This window comes from Geotrypetes seraphini, chromosome 7, assembly GCF_902459505.1.
Source record: "Geotrypetes seraphini chromosome 7, aGeoSer1.1, whole genome shotgun sequence".
Lineage (NCBI taxonomy): Eukaryota > Metazoa > Chordata > Amphibia > Gymnophiona > Dermophiidae > Geotrypetes > Geotrypetes seraphini.
The window spans coordinates 107,020,729-107,041,269 of record NC_047090.1 but is presented as its reverse complement, the minus strand read 5'-3'; the positions used below and the strand labels follow the sequence as shown (position 1 = coordinate 107,041,269).

General features: G+C 41.6%; 1 protein-coding gene across 3 annotated transcripts in view; it reads right to left on the bottom strand.

Annotated features, from left to right (window-relative positions):
• SLC39A9 (solute carrier family 39 member 9) overlaps positions 1-20,541 on the bottom strand; it is an 81,311-nt gene that overhangs the window by 13,128 nt on the left and 47,642 nt on the right. For all 3 annotated transcript variants that reach the window (XM_033952559.1, XM_033952558.1, XM_033952557.1), the window contains exons 3-4: positions 18,591-18,776; positions 8,174-8,242 (exon numbers count right to left, since the gene is read on the bottom strand). In XM_033952559.1, the coding sequence (XP_033808450.1) occupies positions 8,174-8,242; positions 18,591-18,717 (196 nt within the window). In that variant the 5' untranslated portion in view covers positions 18,718-18,776. The remainder of the gene's footprint in view (positions 1-8,173; positions 8,243-18,590; positions 18,777-20,541) is intronic.

The following is a 20,541-nucleotide window of genomic DNA, read 5'->3' as shown; positions in this document are numbered from 1 at the left end:
CATGGAAATAGCACATTTATATACCGTAACTGGTGTTATCCGGAGACAGCAGGCAGATATTCTCATATGTGGGCGACGTCATTCATGGAGCCCCGGTACGGACAGTGGTAAAGTGTACTGTCACTTTAAGCTTTTAGCAAAGCTTTGAGATTGCTTACATCATGCATGCGTAAGTGCCTTCCTGCCTGACGCCAGCTTGCAAGTCGTTAGTTCTATGCCCAAGTGAAGCCAATCAGGGGAGGTGGGAGGGTTGTGAAAATATCTGCCTGCTGTCTCCGGATAACGCCTGTTACAATAACTAGTTGTGGTTTATCCTTAGACAAGCAGACAGAATATTCTCACATGTGGGACTCCCTAGCTTTAGTAAAGGGATGGAGGGAGAGTTGGCCTCTAAGGAAACAAACACGTGTTGCCTCGCTAGAAAATCAGGTATACTGTCTGATACGAATAGGCTTGGAGGCAAGGGAATGAAATAAATGCAAACTAAGCAGAAGAACCCTATCCTCAAGAAGAGGATAAAGGGAGGAACCCAAGGAATACTATAGTAATGGAGGTTGTAAATAATAGACAACCCCATAGTGGCAGGGGAATCCAAGCATAGGCAAGACATGCCAGAAAGATTCAGAAAGAAATGGGCAGTAGGGTAAGATATTCTAAAGAACAGTGTGAATATCTTTTTTAAATTTATTTATTCAATTTTCTATACTGTTCTCCCAGGAGAGCTCAGAACGGTTTACATGAATTTATTCAGGTACTCCCAGAGTACTGTAGTAGCAAGAATGGTACAGTGGTAGATGTTATGTGTTGAAGAAGCTAGTTGATCCTAGTGAGGGAACCCAATCAATGAATCATCTAGATAGTATTCTGCTTCAAGCTTCAGCGGAGAATATGGATAAAGAGCCAGTAAATGAAAGAAAGGCAATCCAATAGTGGATCTCCAATAATGGATCTCTGACAATGAAAAAATGTGAGAGGGTAGTCAACTTAACAGGCGCTATACCCAGATTGGATCTCTCCATCAGACTCCTGGTACTGTAATAAGCAGAGTTATGATGGATGGAATAGACGATCCATCCCAACCCGTTTTACAGTTTAGACAGAGTGAGCATGATGGAGTAACAAACAGAAGAGTCGTGCCATGCTTAATAGGCTCCAACCCATGCAGAAAAAAATGACCTGTTTAGTTCATGGTTATAATGCACAGAAAAAAAAAAGAAGAAGGGAAATACCACCTTAGAGGCTCTACATCCATGGTGGATCCCCGCAATAGTATTCAATGGTCCAATCCAATCTTTAGTTTTATATACCGATTCCTCCCTCAGAAAGGACTCAACTTGGTTAACAAGATTTCCTTAATCAAGTGGAGAGAGAAAAATAGTCTCTACTCTAACCATTAATTTAAAGCAGATGAATCTATCAAAGATTTCTGAAAAAAAAAGTGTTTGGTTTTTTTAAATAAATCTTTATTCATTTTAAATACTAATACAAAGTGCCATGAAGCATACAAACACTAATAATCAACATAAGCAGTTAAAATCCATAAATAACATTACAGAAGAAAAATATCCCTCCCCTTTCTTCCAACAATTCAATCAAGAAATAAACCAAAAAGAAATCCCCCCACCCACCCACCCCGTCCTGGATATATGTAAAAATAAACAGTAAATGAAATAAAAACAATTATGTTGAATTAACAAATGATGTCATTGGCCCCCATACTAATTTAAATACTTTGCTCTTCCCCAATATATCCGCATTCATCTTTTCATATTTGTATCCTAAACATAAACTGGCCCACCAAAATGAAGTTGAGGCGGTTTTTAACATTTTCCGGAAGAATGGTATTTGACAAAGTAATCTAATCTCAGATGGAAGCTTATTCCAAATTTTTACAAATGAGAAGACAAAAGATTGACTGAATGGTGCTGTGAATGCAAGTATGTGCAGCAGAGAAGAGAACCATGAGTAAAAGTTCCAGTGTCAAAGTATAAATATCACATCAGGGTTACCAATGGAGAGGCCGCTGCTAGCCCCTCCAATGTATTTTAATGACCTCACACTGACAATCCAATTGCTGTATATAATATATGTTTAATAGTAATAAACAAGAGACAGCTTACATTGATGCATCCAAATAGGATATAGCAATACAGCAGTTAGGCTAATGGAAGAATAACACAGAATACCGGTATGTCATGTGCTGCCCATTCCGTTCTACCTTTTAAGGAACTAAGCTGGACCATTTATAACCAAGCTTAGTAGCCTGGGGTCCAGAGTCTTGCATAACTACTAATTACATACTTAATTTTCATTGGATTTTCACACTTTATCATATTTAATGATTGTCTGATATATATATAATTGCAAATGAGTCATAATGAAGCTTGGTGCCACCTGCTGTCAAATATGACTTCTCTAGTTTCCCTGACAATGCATTCTTAATACTAACGTTAAGGATCCCTGAAGGTGGGCACCCTCCCTCCTAATCTTGCTTGTCGATTGTCAGCAGCTTTATTTACAGATCATGTCATTTTGACCTGACATTGTGGCTTTCTTATGGCCCAAGCATTTCTTGGAAATTCTCTTAATAGAATAACTAGTAAGTGTCACAGTCTGAGCAGACAGCCATCAGCTTCTAGGGCAAAGATGAAGTTCTCCTGCAGAAATATTCATTTGTGCTGAAAGAAATGCATGCTCTGTCTAGCTCATAGGTCTGATTATAAGTCATGTCTCATTAACACTAAGTCTCTCCTGAGGGTCTCCTAAGGGCCTTTTTTCCTCAATCTTTCCTCACAACTCAGGAAGATCAGCATGTACAGTTTGAAATCCAGAAGCTTTCAATTGAGGGTCGAAGATAGTCAAATGTATTGGGAGCAACAGCACGAGAAAGAGGAGTCTCCCAGCTCATCTGGTGCACAGTTAATACTATGTTTCTCTTCACATCCGCACAGCAGGTAACAAGCCCAGTGTCCGCTTTCAAAGCTATGATACTCTCAACCCCTCCCCCCCTCATCCTCAGTTTATAACACTGCTGTCCTCCTTATCTCGTCCCTCCTCTCCTTCTGGCAATCTAAGATCAACTCTCTTCGATCTTTCTTCCCTCCACTATCTTGCCTCTTCCCTCCCCATCCTCCCCTCCAATTTAACTGCCACCATCGGCCCTCCTCTTTTCCCTAATTCTGGCCCTTCCACAGTTTTCATTCTCAAGCCATTTCTCCCAAACTTCCAATTATATCTGGTTTGCCACAGGGTTCTATTCTTGCTCCTATTTTTTTAAATATCTTCTAGGTCTCTCTTCTTACTCATACCCAGCCTCATCAGTTTATCCTTTTGCTATGCAGATGATATCCAGATACTTTATCATATTTCCACTTCCAGTTTTGACATAGCAATCTTATCTTTGCCTTCAGGAAGTATCCTCCTGGCTAAAAGATCATCATCTTTATCTGAATATCAAAAAAAGAGTGAGTATTTGCTTCCCTTGCTCGACATTGCCATCTCTACTACCACTTCCTGCTTCAAATCAACTAGAACTCCTTTATAAAGAATCTGTTAAAGTCCTTGGGGTTACTTTTGATAATCGGTTTACCTTTAAGGCTTTCCATATAATATATATAAGATCTCTGCTTATGCAGATGATATATTGCTTCATTTGAAGAATCCTGGTTCCACCATTCCGCATTTGCTGGAATTGATTAGATAGGTTTGGTAAATTCTCTGGATACAAAATAAATTGGAGTAAATGGGAGGTTCTTCCGTTAAACGTATATTGTACAAAAGGATTATTTGATTCATTCCCTTTCCTTTAGAAGGAAGAGGGTATAAAATACTTAGGCATTATGATTCAAAGAACTTTAGAAGACACAATGACAGTAAATGAAAAATATTTATTGCTGAAAGTCAAAGAAATGTGTGAGCATTGGAACCCATTACATCTTTCTTGGTGGGGGAGAGTCCAAACTGTCAAAATGATAATTTTACCCATGGTTTGTTATCAAAATGAGTATGTTACCAGTTTATTTTCAAAGTTCCTTTTATAAAAAATTGAATCGCATTCTTACTAAATTTATTTGGCTTAGGTAAAACTGCTAGAATTGCTTTAGTATCTTTGCAAAAACCAATTGCGGCGGGTGGGGTAAATTTTCTAAACTTTTACAGATACCATCAAGCATTTATTTTGCATCAGGGTATGTATTGGGTCTTTCCTGAGCTCATAGAACATCTTCCTGATTGGCTGTAATTAGAATGGCAAATTATGTCCCCATTACGGTTGTTTCATGTGTTGAATATCAAATTACCCAGATATGCTAAGGACAATATTTGACACTTGGAAAACCTTGAAATTTATTAATAAATTAACAGATATTTCAATAGAGAAATCTACTTATCAATTCTTGTGGCTAAACTCCAAGATTTAAATTGGCGAGTCTGGGATTTTCTGGAAGCATTGGATGCAGGCAGGCATTCGTACACTAGGTGATGTTATATCAAATGGGAAAATGCTTGATTTTTCACGACTGCGACAATCATTCGGCATTTCAAAATCTCAAAATTATAGATGGTTGCAGTTGAAGCAGGCCATTCAGAGTGGGTTCCCTGACTGGCGAAATCTAAAAAGTCATTATAGCTTGCAGGTCCTATGCTTCCAGACAGATTTGCTAGGACATCAGGCTGCTCAGTGGTATAAATTAATTGCTGAATTCTTGAATAAAAAACCAAAAAATAGTCTTAGATACATTTGGAGCATTGAGGTAAAGCAATATAATTCTGCATCTCAATGGCCACGAATTTGGACTTGGAGGATGAGATGTATAGCATCAGCATCTATGAGACAAACATGGGGGTTTTTGTTACATAGATCTTTTTGGACCCCTGTTCGTTTACACAAATTAAACAGTTCTAATTCTAATAGATGCTGGCACTGCCATCTGGACATAGGGACATTGGATCATCTGTTGTTCTACTGTCCGTTGATACTCAACTTTTGGAAGTCAATATGGGGACAGATTAACATCATACTGGAATCAACAATTCCATTGACATATGAGGTAGTCATTTGTGGAACAATACTGCATTTTAAGCCGGACTGCTATAAATGCCGGCTTTTCCTAATTATGACTGGGGTAGCCATGCAAATGGTGACTCGTAATTGGAAAAATTGGGATCGCCTTAGTTATACTTTTTGGTGGGAGAACTTATGTTTATGTTACAAGTATGAGAAGATGAATGTTGACATTCTGGGGCATAGTAAGTTGTTCAAATTAGTTTGGGGTCCATTAATATCTTTTGTGGCTTCGTTATAGTTGTGTTTTTTATTTTCCAGTGTTTTAGTATACACACATCCAGGGAAGGGAGGATGGGAAGGTATTTCTTTTGGTCTGGTTTTATTCCTTGATGAATGTGTTGGATGGGAGAGGGGTTTTATTTTTTCTGTATTACTATTGACTGTTTATAAGTGCTTATTATGATTATTAATATATGTATGAATATTGTTGTGCACTTTTGTTAGTTTTGAAAACTTAATAAAGATTTATTAAGGAAAAAAAAGGTTTTCCATTGTGTACCTTCTCTTCATTCCTTTTTCCCCTTGTCTGCTATTCACACTCTCCTCCTGGCACTAGTCATAACTCATCTTGACTACTATAATTCTCTTTACGAGTATGCTAGTCTCCCCTTTTACTCCCTTAAATATCTACAGTTAATACAATCAACTGCCATCCATTTGATCATATTACCCCTCTACTTAAAAGAGAACATTTTTCAGTTTTCGTAAACAATTTAAATTGCTAGTACTCGCTTGTAAGGGTCATTTAGTTGATGCTCCTTATCTACATTGCCTCTTGATCCCTTAAATGTTTCCCTGCTCACTTTGCTCATCTTCTGCTGGCCTACTTTTCCTCCCTTCTTTATGTGTAATTTGACTGGCTCCCACACATAAATCTGCCTTTTCCTACATTGCCCCCATACTGTGGAATACCCTTCTGACCCACTTTTCCCATAAAACCTTCCTTTCTGCCTTCAAAGCAGCTCTCAAAACCTACCTTTCCAGGCTAGCTGTCACCTGATTCTGCTTTCTTTCTACTCTTATAATTCTATGCCCTCCCTCTTCGCAGCTATTTAAGTGTAAACCACACAGAGACACTTTGCGGTAGGTATATTAAGACAGTAAATGATAATGATAATAGTAAGTTAACGAAGTGGTGTATAAAATCTTAAACTCACAGGAAGAAAACAAAGTGGTTCAAGATTTAGCAGACTCGTATGCTATTTTTCAGAAACGAAAATTTAATCCATAAAATAAGTACACCCAGGTCAGGATGGAATTAATGCCATAGACTGTCCCTGCTGTTCAGAATTCAAGTTTCAAGTTTATTCATGACTTGATATACCGACCATCACATGTATCTGGGCGGTTTGCAATATTACAAATTAAAAAGGTCTAATATAAGTAGGTAAAATAAAATAAATTAGGGTAAACCTAAAACTATGACAATTGAGACTGATTAGAAACAAGAGGGTTTTTAGGGGATAGGGAAGTTTTAATTACAATGATAAATAAAAATAGAAGGGAGGGATAGAGAGAAAGGGTGTAACGAGAGGGAGGTAGGGATATTGCTTCTTAAAAGCGTTTTTTTTCCCCTCATTTATTTCCTACTTATTGGTAGGCATCTTTAAAGAGAAAGGTTTTGAGATTTGTTTTAAATTTAGTTAGGGAATTTTCATTACGAAGATGAAATGGCATTGCGTTCCAAAGCGAGGGTGCAACTACTGAAAAAATTGAATTTCTGGTGTAGTATATAGGTCCTTTATTGATGGTATTGTCAATAGGTTTTGATTCGTAGATCTGAGGACCCTAGAAGGGGTATGTGGAGTGAGATGTTTGTCTAAAAATCCTGGAAGATAAGAGGTCTTGATTTTAAAAGTCAGGAGGAGAATTTTATATGTAGTTTGGTGAGAGACTGGTAACCAGTGTAACTCCCGATAAAGTGGCGTAACATGATCATATTTTTTGGCCTTATAAATAAGTTTGATTGTGGCATTTTGGATCAGTTGTAATCTATGGATTTCTTTTTGAGTTATACTGTGGTAAAGAGAATTGCAGTAATCTATGTGTGTGATGATTAGAGAATGAATTAGGGTTTGGATCGAAGAGGGTTCAAGAACTGAGGTTATGGATCGAATTAGACACAGTTTGTAAAAGCAATTTTTGGTCACGGAACTGATTTGATCATGGTAAGTAAGATCTTTATCGAAAATAGTTCCTAATAATTTGAGCTTGGGTTCTATTTGGAGGGGAATTGTATCAATAGATATTTGTCTTTATTTTTATGAGGGAAGAGAATTCCTCATGTCTTTGCTACGTTTAGTGATAGTCTATTAATTCAGAGCCAAGAACTGATTTTATCGAGTTTGATTTCCTGGATATCATTGATATTGGCCGGGTTGAGTAGATGAAGGAGTTGGATGTCATCGGAATAGGCGAATGGAGTGAATCCGATAGACTAAGCTAATGTCAAAAGTGGGGCTAGAAAAATGTTGAATAGTAGGGGGTAAGGATAGAGCCTTGTGGTATACTATAAGCTTGAAAGATTGGGGCAGAAAATTTCCTTTGGAGTGGACTTGGAAGTTCCTATCTGCAAAGTAAGAAGAGAACCAGAGGAGAGCGGAGTCTGTTATTCCGCTGTCTTTGAGATGCTTGAGGAGTAAGTAATGGTCGATTGTGTCAAAGGCAGCCAATAGATCGAGAGAGATCAATAGTACTGATTTCCCATGGTCATGATAGTAAAAGATAGTGGTAGTGAGACCTAGAAGAGATAATTCTGTTGAGTGGTTGGAGCAAAATCCAGTTTGGTTAGGGTGCAATGCATTTGTTTTTTCAAAAAATTCAGAGATCTGAAGGAAAATAATTTTTTCCGTAAGTTTAGAAATGAAAGGAAGGTTAGCAATGGATCGATAATTGGAACTGAGAGTTTGATCTAAATTTTGATTTTTTTATTTTGGGAAAGACTAGTGCTGATTTCCAAAATTTTGGTACTGTGTTACTTGAGATGCTTTTAGTTACCATTTCTAAGAGGTATGGACCAAATATTGAAACAAATTTCTTTATCACAGTAGGTGGGATATTCTCTAGAGGGTTATTAGAAGTATTCACAGAAAATCAGTATAGGCCTACCTGCAGCATGAACTACAAGTCCGAGTGTTGTTGTGATTTTAGAATTACCAGCTCTTGCTGCTTCTGGATCTGGAAAAATTACAGAAAACAAGTAATTGACAATCCAATGCATAAAGCTTTATCAGTTAAGGAAATATAAGCCAGTAAAAAGTCAAAGGTAACTAACTACACAAACATTTAACTGAATTAAAAACAAAAATCACTTAGCATCAATGACCATAAAGCAAGGAAATAAAAGATGATATGCATATATTTAAGTCTTACAGGGAATATAAATGCATAGAAAACCAATAATTCTATTATATACAAAGGCATGAAACCAGATTTCAGCATAGCTGATGCTGACCATGCAGATGCAGTATTAAAATATAACATACTAAAACATGTGGACCGTTCAGATCTTTACCTGCCATCATTTACTATATTACTATGTATGTGGAACAAAATTGTTTTTAATCTTTCCAGTCCTATGGATTGTTGAAAAGGAATTATATATAACAGGTTGAATGTGTCACTCTGGAGGCAAACTAACTCTCCAAAAGCTTAATAGAAGGGGGGAAAAAAACAGGGAAAGATGTCAAATTTGAAAACACTCAAACTCACAACACTCAACTTGTGTTGAGATTTTTTGGACATCCTTTCTTGTGTATTTGGATTTTTGTGATAAATTTGAAAACACCTCATGTTAGACTAGGAATTCTAAAGAGAGTCTCCAAAAATGACCCAGGAAGGGAGAGGGAAGTTCCCAGCACCTCCACCATAGAAACACTACTGTTAAGCATTGTTTATTTTAAATTGCCCTCCCCAGCCACACACAAACACACTCACCCAACCATCCACAGAATAACACAGTAGCAGAGGGTAGATAAAGATCAGCATGATCCATCTAATCTGCCAAAGGAGATAGCTAAAGGCTTATCTGATGCTCTGTATAGAACATCCAAATTGACTCCTCTGTACCTTTGTTTAGGATTGTTTGTACTGAATTTGCTGTTCTGTGCAGGATACACCCTCTTGGGTCTAGATGCACTAAAGAGGATCGGAAAGGCCATGTGGGTCTCTCAGATCCGATGTTTTGGCCGATTCAAAAAGAGCTAAAAAGCTTGCATGCAAATGTTTCTGGCAAATTTACACACATGAATGAAATAGATAATGTGCCATTCAAGGAATAAAGTGTTTATGAACAACTTGAAAAATTGGTTGGCAAACAATGGGACTGGACGGGATTCATCCCAGGATATTAAGGGAGCTCAGAGAGGTTCTGGCAGGCCCTATTAAAGATTTGATCAACAAATCTTTGGAGATTGGAGTGATTCTCCACCCTGCGCGAGAAAAAAAAATGACAAGAGGGATGCCCACTTCCTCCTGCCATAGTGACTTCGCTCCCATGCAAGAAAATTAGCAGGATTCCCTCCTGCCAACGGAGCCCCCCTCTCCCCCTGAACCATTCCAGCTTGCCACACACACATTTCAAACAATAGTTGTACCAGTTTGCTTTTTCTTTCTCAGCTATTCTCTGAAATGTGTGTGTGACAAGCTGGAATGGTAAAGAGCATCCCCTGATGCAGCTTCGGCAAAACAAGGACAGGTTTTCTTGTGGTTTTTCTGCCTTGACTGTTGGAGTGCACCTGGTGCTCAGGTGTTGGTTTTGAAACAGCAGTGCCTAGTGAAACATCTTTGGCATCTAAATATTGAGTCTCTTTGCCTAATTTATGGTTTGGAACTGTGCTTGCAGTTTTCACAAGTGGACTCGCTTCTTGGGCTTACAGTGTTGCCTTCCACCTTTGCAATTAAATAAGTTGAAGAAGCACTGGATTATCTCTAAGAGATAAGTGGAGTTTTTTCAACCACTGAAGTCGAACCGAAGTTTTTTTTCTCCACTTATTTCCTTTTTTCTTTGTTTTGGATTTCATTAAATGCTGGTATTGTGTATCGGGGTGGTTGTAAGCTCTATAAGCCAGTTGGGATCCTTACTGTTTCCTTATGGGGGTATGATGTTTGTGTGTGAATGATTATATGTACCCTCTCCTATAACTTTTGGTAACTGAAATCACCCATTATTATACTGTTGCCCAATTTGCCAGCTTTTCTTTTTTTTAATTCTTTATTGAATTTTCAAAATTATTTTCCAAGCTTAAACATCTTGTACAGAAAGTGTAATCTAAGACATAAGATTTTAAACAAAAATCATCAAAGTAAGAAAAGCATTTCTTAATATACTCAAGTCCTCATAAGTGATCCAAGAAGTAAGATAAGAGTAATTACTAAGTCATAATAATATAATAAAAATATGTATACCTGCTGCTGAAACAAAAGGCATATTTAATTATACAGGAGCTGTTACACCTTCATTCTCCAAGCGTTTTAGAGAGAGAAAACTAACTAGATGGGAAGGGTCTACAAAAACATATTTTAAAGAGCGGTATCTAATAATATACTTGCAGGGATAACGTAAAAAGAAAACACCCCCTAATTGGGTTACCCTTGGTTTCAAAATTAGAAACTCTCGTCTTCTCTTCTGCGTTTCTCTCAAAACGTCAGGGAAAATCTGTATTTTGAACCCCAGGGAGTCCTTTAATCTATTTTTGAAGAACAATTTGAGGATCCAATCTTTGTCTGGGGATAAAGCAACAGTCATCAATAAAGTTGCTGAAACAGCTGTTTCAGTGACGGATTCCTCCAAGATTGCGGTAACATCTAATGGACCTTCCTGATGGTCACGATGCTGACTCACACTGGCTACTAATTCAAGAAAGAATACAATTTAAATTCTACTGCATGCTATTTAAATCTTTAAAGGAGACAACCCAATCTACCTAAACAACCGCCTCTACCAAACTAAGTCACCCAGACAAAGAAAAACACACACTCCTTTCACACATCCTCCAATCAAAGAAGTCAAATGGAAAAAACTGTATTACGGCCTCCTAGCAACACAAGCAGCAAAACTGGATAAGCAAGTCTCCAACCTACTGATAACCACCCCCGAATATAAGATATTCAGAAAAGAAATAAAAACGATGCTCTTCAAGAAATCACTGAAACACTCTTAACATCTCAATTACCTTCCATCCTCCTGCCTTCACCCCGCTCCACAGATACTACCTGTTCTTCTCAACTTCTCTTGAATTCACCAATGATCTTCTATTGTAACCCACCATTTATAACTTTTGTAATCCGCCTTCTCAACTTCTCTTGAATTCACCAATGATCTTATATTGTAACCCACCATTTATAACTCTTTTGTAATCCGCCTTGAACCGTAAGGTAATGGCGGAATAGAAATCTCTAATGTAATGTAATGTAATGTAATGTAATTTTGAGTTTCTTGAGACTTTAGAGGTAAATAATAAGCCCTTGTTAGGGGAGGTAATGAATTTTCTGGTATTCCCAATATCTCCATAAAATAACGTCTGATCATATCATGAGGAATAATCGAGGGGACCTTAGGAAAATTTATCAGCCGCAAGTTGTTAGCACAATTACTGTTCTCAAGTGCCTCGAGCTTCCTCCTCAGGATAATATTATCTTTCACCATTAAGTCTTGATTTTGTTTAATTGTTATTATCTCTTTTTTCCCTTTTTTGACCATCTAATGTCACCAGAGATAAGTCTTGTTTTAAAAGCTTAATTTCCTCTTTCTAAGTTTTTAATTCTTTGTCCAAATGCTCTATATGTGGACTAAGAGAGTTACTTAAATTTACCACAAAGTCCTAAAGAGCATCTAGGGTAACCTCCGGGGGTTTAAGTACAGAAAACACTTTTGCAGGTGTGGAAAGATACTATTCTTTGGATTGTTTTTACCTCCTGAGGCGCTTGTGCCTCTTTAGCCTGAGATGTTCCAGCCACAATTCCGTCCAGAGAAGAAAAACCCTTTAACATATCTGAAGAAACAGTTTGAAATTTTGTGCTTCCCTGGCTAGCCTCTCTTCATATTCTCTTTTTGCTCTTCTAACCACGAGGTGGCAAGCCCTCTGAAGTACTGGCCTCCGAGAATGAGAAAACTTCCTCTTCCAGGGTCATCTCATCTCGCAGGGAGCTTGCTCTTTGCGGAGTCGGCTGCAGAGGCGGAGTGCTAATGTCGGGGCTCAGAGTAACATCGAGCCCAGGGATAGCTGCGGCGGCATTACTCTCTGGCAGCGGCTCCAGCGGGCGATTCACCGATGATAATTGCCCATGTTGGAGGCATTTGAGAAAGTCGTCTATTGTAATCAATGGCAGTTCTGAGTGTCGGGAGGCTCCACCAACGCTCTTCCGACTTCTCTTCGGCATAAGTGGGAAATACTTTTCACGGCTTGCAAGAAAATAGAACCACGATCAAAGGCGTCCTTGCAGCTAGTGGCGTCCATCTTGGATCCTGCCAGCTTTTCTAATCTCTGAAAACATTTCTTCATCTGTCTGCTCATTCTGTCCCAGGGGATGGTAGTATAACCTTACCATTATATTCCTTCACACATGGAATTTCTATCTAAATGGATTTCACACTACTGTCTGTATCGTGCCAAATGTTTATTTGATTTGATTCAATTCCCTCTTTAACATATAGCACAACCCCCCCTCCCTCACCAATTTGATCTACCCTATCCTTGCAATATCATTTGTACCCAGATAATAATACATTGTCCCATTGATTGTCCTCCTTCCACAAGGTCTCAGAGATGCCTATTATATGTACCTCATTATTCAGTGCTATATACTCTAAACTCTCCTATTTTATTTTTTTAGGCTTCTAGCATTTGTATACAGACATTTCAAATTGTGGTTTTTCCTTGTACCTACAAGGCTGCTGAGATGACAGGGATAACTTACATCTTTACTCTGCTTCCCTCTTAAGCACTCTTGGCTTTCTTTCACCATTTTTGAAACCTATTGGGACTCCCTAACTGTTCTGATTCAACAGTATCCTTCAAGGATATTCCACACCGAACCATCTGCTCCTGGGTGACTGTTGTCTTCCCCCCCATGTTAGTTTAAAAGCTTCTCTATCTCCATTTTAAACACTAGCGCCAGTAGCCTGGTTCCATCCTGGTTAAGGTGTAGTCCATCTTTTCGGAAGAGGATCCCCTTTTCCAGAAGATAGGCCAGTTCCTAACAAATCTAAATCCCTCATCCATGCACCATCGTCTCAACCACGCATTGAGACTTTGGAGCTCTGCCTGCCTCTTAGGTTCTGTGTGTGGAACTGGAAGTATTTCTGAAAATGCTACCCTGGAGGATCTGGATTTCAGCTTTCTACTACAAGTCTCTTGCGAATACCGTAAATTCTCGAATAAACATTCCCTACACATTCAGCAACTCTCAGGGGTAGGGAGACCGGATTCCTGGAGGCTATACAGAACTGCTTCATGGAGCAGCTTGTCAGAGAACCGACGAGAGGGAATGCCACTCTGGATCTAATCCTAAATGGGCTAAGATGTCCTGCAAAGGAAGTGGAAGTAGTGGGACCGTTGGGAAACAGCGATCACAATATGATCAAGTTCAAAGTCGAAGTAGGAATATCGAAGGGAAAGAGAACCACAGCGATAACTTTTAACTTCAAGAAAGGAAACTACGAAGCGATGAGAATAATGGTAAGGAAGAAACTTAGGAACAGCTCAAAGAAATCGCATATTGTAGAGCAAACCTGGTCTTTATTCAAGGACACGGTGAGCGAGGCGCAAAATCTGTATATCCCCAGATTTAGAAAAGGATGCAAAAAGAACCGAAATAAAGACCCGGCATGGATAACTAAAGAAGTGAAGAAAGCGATAGAAGATAAGAAAAATTCATTCCGGAAGTGGAAAAAGGACAAAACCGGGGAGAACTGGAAAGAACACAGGAAGCATCAAAAGGAATGTCACCTTGTGGTTAGAAGAGCAAAAAGAGAATATGAAGAGAGGCTAGCCAGGGAAGCACAAAATTTCAAACTGTTTTTCAGATATGTTAAAGGGAAGCAGCCGGCAAGGGAGGAGGTGGGACCACTGGATGACGGAAATAGGAAAGGAGTGGTGAAGGAGGAAAAAGAAGTGGCGGATAGACTAAACATGTTCTTTTCGTCAGTATTTACAAAAGAGGACACAGCCAACGTGCCGGAACCTGAAAAAAATCTTCAAAGGAGATCAAGCAGAAAAATTAACATCCATGGAGGTAAGCCTTGAAGACGTACACAAGCAGATAGATAGATTAAAAACTGACAAATCTCCGGGTCCGGATGGAATCCATCCTAGGGTATTGAAGGAACTAAAAGGAGGAAATAGTGGAACTACTACAGCGGGTCTGCAATCTATCCTTGAAAACAGGCGTGATCACGGAGGATTGGAAGATAGCTAATGTTATGCCCATCTTTAAAAAAGGATCGAGAGGTGACCCGGGAAACTACAAACCAGTAAGTTTGACTTCAGTTCCAGGGAAGATGGCAGAAGCGTTGATAAAAGACAGCATCGATGAGCATTTAGAAAGGAATAATCTGATGAAAACAAGCCAACATGGCTTCTGCAAGGGAAGATCGTGACTAACGAACTTATTGCACTTCTTCGAAGAAATTAGCAAACGGATGGACAAAGGGAACTCCATAGACATCGTATACTTAGATTTCCAAAAAACCTTTGACAAGGTACCCCACGAATGCCTACTATGGAAACTGAAGAACCATGGGGTAGAAGGAGACGTACACAGATGGATCAAAAATTAGTTGGCGGGTAGAAAGCAAAGGGTAGGAATGAAAGGCCACTACTCGGACTGGAAGAGAGTCACGAGTGGTGTTCCGCAGGGGTTGGTACTCGGACCGCTGCTGTTCAATGTATTCATAAATGATCTAGAAACAGGGACAAAGTGCGAAGTAATAAAATTCGCAGACGACACCAAACTATTTAGTGGAGTTAGGACTAAAGAGGACTGTGAAGACTTACAAAGGGACCTGAACAAACTAGGAGAGTGGGCGACGAGATGGCAGATGAAGTTTAATGTAGAGAAATACAAAGTCTTGCATATAGGCAATGGTGCGCCCGCACCTGGAGTACTGCATCCAATATTGGTCGCTGTACCTTAAGAAGGATATGGCGATACTCGAGAGGGTTCAGAAAAGAGCGACACGATTGATAAAAGGTATGAATAACCTTTCATATGCTGAAAGATTATTAAAACTGGGGCTCTTTTCCCTGGAAAAGCGGAGACTTAGAGGGGACATGATAGAGACTTACGAGATCATGAAGGGCATAGAGAAAGTGGAGAAGGACAGATTCTTCAAACTTTTGAAAACTACAAGAACGAGAGGGCATTCGGAACAATTAAGAGGGGACAGATTCAGAACCAATGCTAGGAAGTTCTTCTTCATCCAAAGGATGGTGGACGCCTGGAATGCGCTTCCAGAGGTTGTGATAGGACAGAGTACGGTATTGGGGTTCAAGAAGGGATTAGATAATTTCCTGAGGGAAAAGGGGATAGAAGGGTATAGATAGAGGATTACTATACAGATCCTGGACTTGATGGGCTGCCGCGTGAGCGGCTGCTGGGCATGATGGACCACTGGTCTGACTCAGCGGAGGCACTGCTTATGTTCTTATGCTCTGTTCCGGGCCCAACCACGCTGCAGCAAAATTCAGACACACATTTCCCTTTTCTCTCTGCAACCCTCGGGAGACAGAGTCAGCTGTGTTCTGGCCTTGACAATGTTTCAGCAAAACAGTCCGTTCTAACAGGCGAGATGAAACCGCATGAGTGAGGCTGCTTTAGCAAATTCTTTTTACAAAATTTAACTTACAATATTTATTGATGGAAAAATCGTGGATAACTAAACCCACGAATGCCAAACCTGTGAGTATGGAGGGGAGATATACCGTGTTTCCCCCATTATAGGACCTCCTCCTTTAGTAAGACACCCCCCTTTTTTTCCCCACCTGGGAAATATAAGGCCCCCCCCCCGAAAATAAGGCACTATTTGGCAAGCATGTCTTGGCGATCCAGAGTACTGGTACAGTACCGTATGCGTGGTCACACAACTTCATGCTTCCGCTGTCCAGGAAAACAAGCCCAGGAACAGCCTCTGTACACCGAGGCCCTGATTCTCCAAAAGTGCGTCCCGATTTTAGGCAGCTGTAGACGTCCTACAGCTGTCTAATCAGCCAATCGGGATGCACGTTTTTTAAAAAAAAATGCTCCCCAGGCAGGCCGCCCGGGAGAGGCGTCCTATACTAAACGCCGATTCTGTAACCGGCGTCTTTAGAGAATCGGGTTAAATTAGATGCGGCCGCTATACTTATGGCAGCAAGGGATCTCCCTGCTGCAATATGTATAGCGGCCGCGGTTGTTGCGGCCGCCTGTCCCATCACCGACAGGAGAATGCCTAACTCCTACTGTCGGAACCCCGAGCCCCCTCCCCCCCAAACTCGTAATCGCCGACAGGAGGATGCCCAACGCCTCCTGTCGGAACTCCGGACCCCCCTCCCCCCCAAACTCGTAATCGCCGACAGGAGGATGCCCAACTCCTCCTGTCGGAACCCCGGATCCCCCTCCCCCCCCAACTCGTAATCGCCGACAGGAGGATGCCCAACTCCTCCTGTCGGAACCCCGGAACCCCCCCCCCCCCAAACTCATAATCGCCGACAGGAGGATACCCAACTCCTCCTGTCAGAATCCCGGAACCCCCTCCCCCCCCCAAACTCGTAATCGCCGACAGGAGGATGCCCAACTCCTCCTGTCGGAACCCCGGAACCCCCTCCCCCCAAACTCGTAATCGCCGACAGGAGGATGCCCAACTCCTCCTGCCGGAAAGCCCAACGACCCCCCCGCCCCAACTAATCTCCCTCCCCCAACTAACCTTTCAATGTTGGTCAGCTGGACGGGTCTTGCTGCCGTCCAGCCGAAGGGTCTGCCTCGTGGAAATGAGACGGCACGCCCCTTCCCGGCCCATCCCCGCTAAATCTAAGGCCTGATTGGCCCAGGCTGTAGAAGCCTGGACCAATCAGGCCTTAGGCATAGCGGGTCCGCCCATCCCCACTAATCCTAAGGCCTGATGGGCCAATCAGGCCTTAGATTTAGCGGGGATGGGCCGGGAAGGGGCGTGCCGTCTCATTTCCACAAGGCAGACCCGTCGGCTGGACGGCAGCAAGACCCGTCCAGCTGACCAACATTGAAAGGTTAGTTGGGGGAGGGAGATTAGTTGGGGCGGGGGGTCGTTGGGCTTTCCGGCAGGAGGAGTTGGGCATCCTCCTATCGGCGATTATGAGTTTGGGGGGGGAGGGGGTTCCGGGGTTCCGACAGGAGGAGTTGGGCATCCTCCTGTCGGCGATTACGAGTTTGGGGGGGGAGGGGGTTCCGGGGTTCCGACAGGAAGAGTTGGGCATTCTCCTGTCGGTGATGGGACAGGCGGCCGCAACAACCGCGGCCGCTATACATATTGCAGCAGGGAGATCCCTTGCTGCCATAAGTATAGCGGCCGCGTCTAATTTAACCCGATTCTCTAAAGACGCCGGTTACAGAATCGGCGTTTAGTATAGGACGCCTCTCCCAGGCGGCCTGCCTGGGGAGCATTTTTTTTAAAAAAACGTGCATCCCGATTGGCTGATTAGACAGCTGTAGGACGTCTACAGCTGCCTAAAATCGGGACGCACTTTTGGAGAATCAGGGCCTTAAATGTTTTTCTGGTTTGTGATACAGTTTTTTCTGGTTTGTGATACAGCTTTTCTGATTTGTGATGACCTGTACCATATACAGGTAATAAATGTCTTTTTTTCAGCAATAAATGTGTACTGTATTCTTCTTCATGGAAAAATAAGACATCCCCCTGAAAATAAGACCTTGTGCATATTTTGGAGTTTTTAAAAATATAAGACAGTGTCATATATTCGGGGAAACAGGGTACTATTACTGATCATATGGTGAACCTGTGGGGTAATTTTATAAGAAGCTGTTCACATGCGAGAAATGCTTTATAAAATTATCAAAAATGGACAAAAAACTTTAACTTATATCTGACTCAAAATGTAAAGAGACCTTTGATAAAAAGTGGTGCTCAAGTACTTCTAGGCTTACCAAGGGCAAGAGAGTGTGAAATACAGCAAAAGGATACAAGATACTTCACTAATTATGTTATTATTTAATTAAAAAGAAATATATAGTTTACAACATAAATACTTGCCTGTTTTAACGTTCCTTCCTTAACTGGAGAAGGAAAATTTTAAATTTAGTTGTCCCCAAGAGAGGGAAAATAACTGATATTCTAAAAGGAAAGTTCTTTACAGTGTGTTGCATCAGGAATCGAATCAATGGATTCTAGATCAGTGGTTCCCAAACCTGTCCTGGAGGAACCCTAGACAGTCAGATTTTCAGGATACCCACAATGAATATTCATGAGTGCATGCAAATCTAACTCATCAATATTCACTGTAGGTTTGAGAACTTTTCTGGTCTAGACTGATGAGTATAAGAAACCTTTACTTACCATCTGCTGAGTGCACATGGGAGCTGCCTATCTGATCAACCAAAAGCATGAAAACAAATCCCAGGACTAAGGAGACACCAATGTAAGCATGTAACGTGGCATGGTCATGTTCATGCACCACTGTCATCTCCACTTCCTTTTCAGCTTCCACCACCTTCTGAGTCTGAGTGACGCCATGGTGCTTCCCTAATACACACACACACAGACAAAAATACTTTCAGCAAACTTACTGTACGGTTACTATACCTGAACTATTTAAGAGCAAGATGACTACCTACCTACCAAAAAGATCACTGCACTCTGAGAATTCAGCCTTATTAAAGGCAAATGTTAACCCAAAATATGTTGAGACCAGCGCGCAATGACCTTTTGTTGTGCAGGGGTTAAATTGTGGAACTCACTAAACTAAAACTTAATTTTATAAACCAGGTTATCAATTTGGAGCTCGACATTAGAAAAGGAACTAGACTAGAAAAAAAACTAAAACAGGCACATTTAGGAAATTACTTAAAACACAATTATTCGTAATAAATGCCTTTCTCTAGATATTGATTCCTCATGACTGCTGATTTTTGAGAACCTCTTCATAATTGTTTGTATAGGCCTTTTTTGGTTTTGATCCTTTGAGGATTTGCTCATTTATGTTTACATGTTCTTACTTTGTTTTACAAATTTATGTATGTAGTACTATGTAAACCAATTAGGCCTTAGACGGTATAGAAAGTTTTAAAATAAATCAATCAATCAGTATACTGTATATTCTATGGAGGGAGGGGGTAGTTTGTGAGATTATTCTTTTGGTTTGGAACAGATTAAGGAAAGGGATAGTTTTCAGGTGTAAGGCAGTTGTAAAGTAGAGGTCTGCACGGGAACGGGGATTGCGGGCACCCACGGGTATTTCCCCCCCTCCTCCCTGCTACACGGGACTCCCACAGGGATCCCACCCTGGTCAACGGGATTCCCACGGAGCCCCCACACAACCACGGGACTCCCACAGGGATGGAATCGGGATTTCAGAGGCCTACCTTATTCTCCGTGACCTCCATGGATCAAATTGAAATTTAATTAAGAGACCGGCGCTGCAGCGAGAACAGCAGACTGGAGCCATGCTGAGCAGTGAGCTCAGCACGTATGCACACGTACGCAGACAGGGAGCCTTGCTGCTGATTGGCCGAGAGATGTCACATGCAAGGCTAGAGTGGGAAGACAGCCAGTACTTAATGAGCCGACCGATACCCCAACCAAAGGCCCCGACAGAGACCTACACCTGACCTGAGGAGGACCCACTGGACCGGAACCGAGCCAAGGAGGAGCCCAGCCACCCGACCTGAGCCGATACCCCGAAAGGGACAAGGGAGTCGAGGAGGAGGACCAAGGAGGCCCCGAGTGACCTGAGGAGACCCTCACCAGTGACCAGACCCGAAGAACCCCATGCCCCATGCCAGGACCAGACCCGAAGATCCCCGGGCCCTGACCCAACCCGAGCCCCCAGTTGAGGAGGACCACCCAACTGAGCTGCTGATCTCCCCCTCCAAAGACCCCGACAGAGACTGAGGAGGAGCCTTTACGGACAGACCCGAGCCGATCCCCCCAAAGGGATCCAAGGAGGACGACCCTCGAGGACCCAGCTGATCCCTCCAAAGAGAGACCGCACCCGACGAGGAGACCAACAGACCTGGAGGAGCCGGCCTGAGCCCTGCCCCTGAGCCGAGGAGGACCGTCACCCGACTGAGCCCAAAGGCCCCGACAGAGAGAGACCCGAGAACCGGAGGAGCATTTAGAGCAGTGAGAGGAGGACCACCTCACGTCACCTGACCTGACCAGAGCCACAAGTTGAGGAGGAGACCGAGATTAGGTAATACATTTTTGGGTTTCTTTTGTAAAGGTTTGTTTTTTGCTTATTATTTGCTGTTTTTTCAACACACATGAAATGCGTTTCCCTTTCAGCACA